We start from the raw sequence: 9,862 nt of genomic DNA, 5'->3' as shown, positions 1-9,862 counted from the left end.
TTAAATGTTTAATTCCTGTCGTGCATAGACACATATACATCTACTAATCCCTCGCACAAACATACAGCAGGGATTGCATTACAATATTCATAAAAGCAGCTGTGATTTTACAATATTCATAAAGTATGCAGTTAGGTTGAATTGTACAATTTGACAAGGACCATCAGCAAAAAATTTCAACAACTACCAACAATATTAAACAATAAAAAAATTATCAAACATTTTGAGAATAATCATAAATAATTAGTTCACTGCGGAGCAAATCTTTCTGATCTCCCCTTTTGTTCCTGTAAGTACTTCAATAGAACCCATACGCACCATTGCTGCGGCAAACTTAGCCCCCCAATTTGATCCAAATCTAGCATTGTTCCAAGCATTCTTAGACGTCAAAGGGCTCGTCAACAGCGTCTGGTCAGAAGTCAGTAAACCTCTTTTATTCCTCAACCCCACATAATATTGATGGTCCAAACGTCCTGGTGTCAAAGAATCGAGGCTCACTATTGGATCTCGGGAACTTGTTTGTGGACACCTGTTCTTTAGCCATGAAGCATATCTTGGGTCCATTGTCGGATCTTCGGGATGTGTTTCGTTGAAGTTATAAAGACGATCCAAAAATGAGCTAGAATGTGAAACACCAATAGAGTGAGCGCCAGAGAGCGTAACCATTTATTATTTCATTTTATTCGTATAATCATAATCAGTCAGTAAAATCCCGTTAAATACAGAGAAAATGTCCAATTAAAACCGCGTTCTTGAAAATCAAACGCACGAACGAAGGCGTTATCGAACTCCGATTCGGGCGTGTAATATATCAAAACGAAGCTCTCGAAATCTTCTTTCTGAATCAACCATTTGTTTTTGCCCATAAATCAAGGTATTTTTCTGATTTAATTATTTTATTTCAAATTAATTATGGATTAAAATAGGGATTTTTGTTCTTGATGTCTTTGATATGATTTGATGGCATAATCATGTAGATATTTTCTTCCTGGTCATTTTGGTATATTATATGTCAAAAAACCGAGTTCAATAACATGTCCAAATTGATGTTTAATTCTCGAATTACTAAATTATGGTTTTAAGTGTTTGAATGTTCTTAATCAAGAATTGGGCGTTTCTGCCTTGAGGGTTATGAGTTGTTTTTAATGATTGCATAGTGTTCCTTGTTCAATTTAGACTCGATTGGTATATATGAATGCAACAGACGATTACTGGACAATGCTTAATTGAGTTCATCGAATTCGGGTCGAGTTCGCCAGAATTCTTATTGGTTTCACCGGACTTTGAATTAGAGGCTTTGTTGATGTTGATTTACAGCTTGTATGTAGTTCCGGAAAGAGATGGAATGAGTTTTCTGTGCAAACCATGTAAAACGGGGCGGTTTGGGGGTCGAATTGGAATCGCCAGATTCTGGAGCTCGGCGGATTCTGCAAAATCGCGGCGTGTTCTTGACAACCCAATTCCAGTTCATACCCGACCCGTTTTCATTTATAAAAACACGGTTTTAATTTATTTTATCTCAAAATCATTTCTGAAATGTTCTTACAGTTTAGCCCCTCAAAGTTTCTAAACTTTACAAATGTCAGACTTATGTTTCAAAAGTTTTTGAAAATTGGATTTATGTTATAATATTTATTTCAGAAATTATTTTTAATTTCCAAAATTCCTAAAATTGTTATTTTAATTCCCAAATTCAAAAATAAATCTGATTTATTTTATTAATTAATTTTAATTAATTTTTAATTATTATAATTAATCGATTAATTTAATATTAATTGATTAATTAACTTAATTTTAATTAATTTTAATTGATTTAATAAATAGATTTATTTATTTGTTTTTGATTTAAAAATTTCGAAAAATAGTTTCGAGCTTTAAAATATTATTTTAAATTTTTTTCAAGGCTCGATAATTATTATAAAATTATTTTAAAGTCAGATTCGGGTGTTCGAACCCTATTATTTAATTATAAATTGATTCGGAGTCCCGTTTTAATTCCGAAAAATATTCAAAAATTCGTAATAAATACTTGAAAAATCATTTTAACCCCGAATCTTCTTTGAAAAATTATTTTAATCAAATATCTTACGTGTTATGTGCTACGTGTTCACTGATTGATGCGTTATATGCCTATGTGGTTATGGTTTGACTGTTTTATTCATAACTTTCAATCCGTACATCGGATTTGGATGAAACGAAGGGTAGGTAAAAGCTTATGACATCTATGTGATGATTAGAATGATATGAGATTGAGTATTGATAGATAATTGTGATGCCTAGCAGAGTAAGCGAGGCATATAACAGGAAGCCACTGATCAGTAAATAGAACTAAGTGATCTATGAATAGAAGCAAGTCATGGAAAAAGAAGGAAAGTGATGGAAAAGTAAAACTGTTAGATGGGTAAAAGTAAAATTGGAAATCATCGGTGATAAGGCAAGTACTTCTGAACCTTCTTCAAGATATATTGTAAATATTTTCAAACTGTTTCATATTATGTCGCTATTATTGAAAATAACTCATATTTTACATTGCAAGCACTTTAAACTATTTAGCCTTGAATCCTGATTCTTATTGAACTTGAGCCATAAGCCTTATTCTTCATAAGCCACTGATTATTAAATTCCCAGATACGAGCCATACACATACGATACTACTCTACAAATACATATCTACCACATACTGATTCTGGTATTGAATTTCTTAACAAACCAACCCTTATTCCTTGTTTAACAGAAGACCAATTCTTGTAACCCTAGGACCCTTGGTCTTCTACTTTCTGATTCTTTCCTTGATTGAAAGCCAATCTTTTTGATTTCCCTGTTCTGCCTCCATGGTGTTATAAATCACCCTATGATTCAAGTTAATTGTTATTTATGATTCAGCTTATTGATTTACATTGGTTATCATTTTGAATTGTTTTAGAATTGGATGGTTTTTATAAAACTAGACCAGATTCGTGGTCGGACCAGATTCGTGGTCATAGTAGGTTAATGCGTTCCTTTGATCCAGTATATAGAGCAAAGCTGGGAGCCTTGCTCGGGGTTAGTGCGTGACTGATCAGCAGCCGAACCTTAGTTTTTAAAATGAAAAGTGAATATCCAGTTCTAATCATTGCTTATTCAGAAACTTGATCCTTCTGAATCATTTCAGTTGGTAATTGTTTAACCTCAGTTATTGCTATTATGACTTGCTGAGCTAGTTAGCTCACTCTTTCAAATCTTTTTATGTTTTCAACATTTGAAAAAGGAAATTGTTGGTAACGAGGATTCCCAGTTCAGTGTGCGAGCTAGGATTCCAGGGTAGTTCGGATCGAGCTAACGGGAGCTTTAGATTGTAGAGGAGTTATGCAATATTGTAAGAACGACATCATTATCGGTTGTAAGTTGAACTATTTGGGATTTGGTACGATGTAATAAAAGATAAGGTTGTGGCTTGTTTTCATACTTTAACCTGTTGCGATCCGTGGTTGTATAATGAAGGGTCAATACATATAATATTTTATATACAGGTTTATATATTGTATGTGTGTATTGTGAGCCCCAAACTTCTGACCCGGGTTTGGATGGCGTCACACCCCAAGGGCTAACATCCTACACAACTACAGGCAGAACTTTCAGAGTGACCAAAAGATTGAGCGTTTAGAAATCGGACGTAGTGCAGCTGATCTGACACCCTTCGAGCTAGAGGTGTTTGATATGATTTTAGTAACGAATTGGTTGTCCTTTCATAAGGCAAAGATTAATTCAGGAGAAGTGAATAGTAAAGTGTATGGAAGCCAGTAGTAGGATGAGTTGCTAAAGGAAGGAGCAAGATAAGAAGCTCTTCCAATCGTTCGAAGAAAGAAGTTAATAAGCTAAGGATATAAGGTAGATCCACCATATGTAAAGATACGAAGAAGAAAATACTTAAGCTGGAGGAAGTTTGAGTAATAAATAAATGCCCTGGAGTCTCTAGAGGCCAGTGGAGCGAAATAATTAGTTCGACAATTATAAAAGTTATTAGAAAGGGAAGTAAGCATATCAGATATAGTCCCTTGAGCTGCACCAGTGATGTTGTTAGAGAAGAAGGATGAAGTTATGAGAGTGTCTATTGATTATTGGGAGTTTAACAAAATGATGAATAAGAATAAGTAACCCTATTTAGAATTGATTACTTACGAGACCTAATTCAAGGAGTGTGTTATTTCTCGGGAATTAACTTAAGATCCAGCCTGAGGACATAATAAAGATTACGATTACAATGAGCTATGAGTATTGCAAGATCTGGTGAGATCATGTGGAGTAACAAGTGTATCAGTTGCCTATGAGGAGTTAGGGAACATGATGTATCAAGAGAACTTGGATAAGCGAATTGTATTTATTGATAACATCCTCAGATATTTAAAGCTTAAGAAAGTCCGTGTAGAACGCTCAAGGATTTCCCTATGAAGATTAGAAGAGAAGAAATTATACGCTAAACTTTCCAGAATGAATTTTAGCTGAGATAAACAAGGGATTCCGATCGTTTCATCAAAGATCACCAAAGCAAAGTCGGTGTAGTAATAGATGCCATGCACAGAAGGAAATGATTGAATGGGATTAAGATCACTGAGAAGTTAACAAAAGAATTGGAAAGAGTGGAATGTGAAGTTCAAATACCTGAAGGTGAGAAGAAGTGAAGATATGAGGTTACTTTCCAGCCTTAATTAATGGAAATGAGTAAGAGGTGTTTGAATGTCTAGAAACTAAGTTGAAAGTGAGTACCATATATCATCCATAAATGAAGGGCTAAAGTGAAAAGACGATTCAGAAAATATAAGATATGTTGAGAGTATATTTATGTGGGGTTTAAAAAGGAAACTGAGGTAATCACCTACCATTGATTGAGTTTTCTATGCTACCAGTTATCACGCTAGTAAGGGAATTCTACTTTGCGAAGCGTTGTATGGACATAAGCGTGGGTCCTCACTTTATTCAGAGAAAGTGGGAGTAGAAATATTGTTAGGTCCTGAGTTAATTCAGCACACCAAGGACGTAGTGGTGTTGATTCGGAAAAGAGTTGGAACAGCTCGGGATAGAGAAAGAGAGAAGACGGATTTGCATCGGAAGAGTATGTATATAGAAATAGGATCTTTGGTATTGATAAAAGTTTTACCTTGGAAGAGGTTGGTTAGGTTTGATCAGAAGGGGCAAGTTAAGTCCTAAATATGTGGAACCATTCGAGATACCGAGGAAGATAGTTGAAGTTGTTCATAAGTTAGTATTGTCACCGCAGTTGCAGTAAATTTATAGTGTGTTCCATGTGTTAATGTTAAAGCGATATGTTTTTGATTTGATTCAAGTCGTTGACTAGGAGCCAATGGGCTCTCATCCAAACTTGTTCTACGTGGAAGGATCTATCCAAAACCTAGCTCATTTTGAGCGAGTCCTTAGGAATGAGTTTATATCTATAGTGAGTATGCTTTGAATGAATCCTCGAGTAGAACAGTCTACCTGGAAGTTAAAGTCAGATATGCTTGACAAATATCCTCACTTGTTTGTTTAGATCAGATTCTGAGGACAAAATCTTGTTAAGGGGGGAAAGATATAATGACTCGTATATTTTTATTATTTAAATGTGTAATTATTGAATAATTAAATAAATAGAATATGTATATGGGTTATGTCAGCTGGATATTATTTTGTTATTAATTATATGTGATCGTTGGTGTTCGAGGATCATTCGTGTAATTAGCTGTGAAGCTTTGTTGTTTTGTTTTTATGTTTAAAGGTGATTTTATTCAAGATTTATTTTCATAAATACTTGGATAATCTCTAAAATCATTTTTATTGCTTCATAATTTTATTTATTATTTTTAGGAGTTTATAAAATTTAGAAATCAATAATTCATTAATTATTTAGTCCTGAATGATTTTCTGATTGTATTTAAATTATAAAATACGAATTAAAACATAAAAATATGGATAATAATGATTAATAAGTGTAGTTAATTGGTGTTTGTGAAATTATGAATTGACATTGTTGGTTGAATAGGTGGATGGGACTTGGAAAATTGGATTTTTAGTGGTTGTGTTGTTGATGATTTGATATCGTGTTGTACGACGGGTTAGTCTGATAATTACAGGAGGTGCTGCCCGATTTCCGGAAAATTAAAGTACGGAAACGCGAAGCCGTACCCAATGACTATCGAAACGTCGATCGGTTTTATATGAGTTGTTAGGAATATGTGTATCAGTTTGATGATAAGTTAAACAAAACACTTAAGTAGAAATCTAGTGATTGTAGCCTCAACGGATAAGACCATCTTGGCTATCCGTTGAAGGAGTAGCTTTACTTAGCAATAAGTTTAGTATTGTAGCACATTTCATTCTCTGGTTTCAAGTTGTAAATCTTAGATGTTGTAGGAAATTATCAGTCATGTTGACTACTAATGGATATACAAATAGGAGGGCTAATTGTAAATATTTCATGCCTTGTAATTTTGTATAAGTGAAGAAGTATCAACGAATATTGAAGACCTTCAACGGATAAAAAACAAAGCTTCAACGGATGTCTCTAATGCTTCAACGGATAATATCCATCAACGGATAAGTGCTTCAACGGATAAAGACTTCAACTGATAATGCATCAACGGATAAAGCTTCAACGAATAAAACCTCAATGGATAAGGCATCAACGGATGAAAGCTTGAACGGATGCTTGGTTCATTAGCAGTTGATAGTGACAATTCACAAGATGACAGAGGCACATGGGTTGACAGAGACAAACTGGAATGTGGAAGCCTCTAGGAGGAATCAAGAAAATGCAGCATTCCCATTCTGATGCAAACAAGGAAGTATTCAAAGATTCACAGATTATCCTAGATTGCATTGGACAGAGAAATGAAGAAGAAACATGTGAAGAATCCTTTCAATTATATTTTACAATTTTGTCTTCACTTGTAAACTTGGTGTTATATAAACCAAGTAGCAGCTAGTAATTAGATAAGAATTTTCCTGAGCTGCTTAGAAATATCAAGAGAGAAAATCATCTAGTTTGTACTATGAAGCAGCTGTGATTTATTTCTTTGAATCACATATTTTCTGAAATAACACATCTCTGGTGGAACAACAAATCCACCAGAAAAGTTTTATGTTCTTTGTGTTCTTTACATTTGTGTTTGAATATATATCTGTCTGTATCAGCTTCAAGCAATTCACACACATTTGTTCACTTAAACACTTAGCCTTAGAAACTGCTCAAAACTTGAAAAAGTTTTGAGATTTACATTCAACCTCCCTTCTATAAATCTCATTGTTAGTCCACTGGGAATAACAATTGGTATCAGAGCAAGCTCTTAACATACAAAGAGTTTAAAGATATATTTTGCTAACATCATGAGTGCACAGAAGAATCCTCCTGCTACCATCATGAGTAGGAAGGATATTGGTATAAAGATCCCAGTCCTGGAAAAAGATAATTATCATCACTGGAAAGTGAAGATGCATTTACATCTTCTTTCTCAAGATGAAAGCTACATCCACTGTATTGAAAATGGTTCTCACATCCCTCACAAAGTAGCCACAGCTGCTACTGCAACAGTTGTTGTTGGACAGTCCATTCCCAAGCCAAAAGCAGAATGGACTATTGAAGACATGGAAGAAATCCGGAAGGACAAGAGAGCCATGAACATTTTGTTTAATGGCTTAGATCAAGATATGTTTGACAATGTCATCAATAGCCAAATTGCAAAGGAAGTTTGGGATACTGTACAAATCATCTATGAAGGTACTGAGCAGGTCAGAGAGAACAAGATGCAGCTTCTTATTCAACAGTATGAATATTTTTACTTTGAAGAAGGTGAATCATTAAATGATACCTTTAACAGATTTCAGAAACTGTTAAATGGATTGAAGCTGTATGGTAGAGTGTACCAAGTCAAGGATTCCAACTTAAAATTTCTTAGGTCTCTGCCAAAGGAATGGAAGCCCATGACTGTCTCTTTAAGAAATTCTCAAGATTATAAGAACTTCACACTTGAAAGATTATATGAAATTCTAAAGACTTATGAACTTGAAATGAAGCACGATGAGCTGTTGGAAAAGGGAAAGAGAAAAGGAGGAATAGTTGCTCTTATAGCTGATAGTGAGAAGATGGAAGCCATGAATGAGGAGAAGACAATGCCAACTCTCAAAACTGGTACAAGCAAATCAGAATCAAGCAAGGGTAAAAAGCAAGCAGCTGAGGATGAAGACAATTCCAGTCAGGATGACTCTGATGATGTTGATGAACATCTGGCTTTTCTGTCCAGGAGGTTTGCAAAGATGAAGTTCAGAAAAAATACAAAGTTCACTAAGCCAAAAAAAAACATGGTGGACAAATCAAAGTTCAAATGTTACAACTATGGCATTAGTGGACACTTTGCAAGTGACTGTAGAAAGCCAACTTCTGATAAAAAGAAATTTGAGCAAGTTGATTATAAAAAGAAGTATTTTGATTTACTCAAACAAAAGGAAAGAGCTTTTCTCACTCAAGATGATTGGGCAGCAGATGGGGTCACTGAAGATGATGATATGGAATATGTCAACCTAGCCCTGATGGCTAATTTTGATGAAAATGAAACTAGTTCATCAAGCAACCAGGTAATTACTACTGATCTCTCTCAGCTTTCTAAACATGAATGTAATGAAGCCATAAATGATATGTCCAATGAATTATATCATTTGCGTGTTTCCCTTAAATCACTAGCAAAAGAAAACACTAGGATCAAGGAGAATAATGTGTTTTTAAGTGATAGGAATATTGTGTTAGAGGATCAGGTAATTGAGCTTGAAAAGATAAAACTTAAATGTTTGACTGTTGAGAGTGAACTAGCAGAAGCTATTAAGAAAGTAGAAATTCTTTCTAAACAGTTAGAAAGTGAGCAAGAGGTAATCAAGGCCTGGAAAACATCTAGGAATGTTAGTGTTCAGATTGCAAAGGTTCAGGGAATTAAATTATTCTGTGAGGATGCCTGGAAGAAAAACAAAAAGAAGTTAGAATTAATTGATGGATTGTCAACGGATGTGGAATCAACGGATGATGAAAGTTATCTGTTGAAGGAAGAAAAGGAGCATCCGTTGAAGGCTCATCAATTAAAACAGGCAAGTTCTTTTAAAAATAAAAACCTCAATAAAAAAAATGATTCAACTCTCAAGAACTTTGTCAAAGAAGGAGCTAGCACATCCAGAGATGTCAGTAAGGTGAATATAGGACACATGACTTTAGATCAGCTGAAAGATAGGCTTAAGTTGGTTGAGGATAAGAAGGAAACTAAAAGAAAATCTAAAAGAAATGGGAAGGTAGGGATTAATAAACATAACAATTACACACCTGATAGGTATGCTCCTAGAAAAAGTTGTGTGCATTGTAAAAGTGTTAATCACCTATCTGATAATTGCAAATCTGTTAAAAATGCTCCCATGCCTTCAAATCCCTCAATGCCTAACATGTCTATGTCACCTCTGCATGCTATGCCTGTTATGTCTCACCAGAATCCCCATGCACATTTTGCAAACATGCCATATATTAATAATCCTTATTTTACTGCATTTAGTATGCCTCAAATGCCATACAATATGCCTATGTGGAATAACATGTTTGCACAACCTATGCCTTATCAAATTCAATCAAATGTGTTAAATGATTCTGTGACTAACCCTACACTTCAACCAACCACATCTGAGACCAAGGTTGACCCAAAGTTACCTAAGTCAAAAGATGCAGGAGGAATGAAGTCTAGGAAAAAGACTAACAAGGCTGGACCCAAGGAAACTTCTGTACCAAAATCAACTTGATTGATTTTGTTGTGTGCAGGGACAAAGAAGGAGTCTATGGTACTTGGACAGTGGTTGTTCAAGACAC

At 34.7% G+C, this 9,862-nt stretch overlaps 1 protein-coding gene across 1 annotated transcript; it reads right to left on the bottom strand.

Moving 5' to 3' along the window:
- Positions 1–243: 243 nt before the first annotated feature.
- Positions 244–666, bottom strand: LOC141696106 (peroxidase 5-like). The gene has a single exon (XM_074500294.1). The coding sequence runs from the start codon at positions 664–666 to the stop codon at positions 244–246; it is 423 nt and encodes a 140-aa protein (XP_074356395.1).
- Positions 667–9,862: the final 9,196 nt, after the last annotated feature.

The sequence above is a fragment of the Apium graveolens genome, chromosome 2 (assembly GCF_009905375.1).
Source record: "Apium graveolens cultivar Ventura chromosome 2, ASM990537v1, whole genome shotgun sequence".
NCBI lineage: Eukaryota > Viridiplantae > Streptophyta > Magnoliopsida > Apiales > Apiaceae > Apium > Apium graveolens.
The sequence above is the reverse complement of the archived record's forward strand: the minus strand, read 5'-3'. Positions and strand labels throughout refer to the sequence as shown.

Coding starts and splice junctions, on each gene's coding strand:
- LOC141696106 (XM_074500294.1), bottom strand. CDS start 666: ATGGTTACGCTCTCTGGCGCTCACTCTATTGGTGTTTCACATTCTAGC.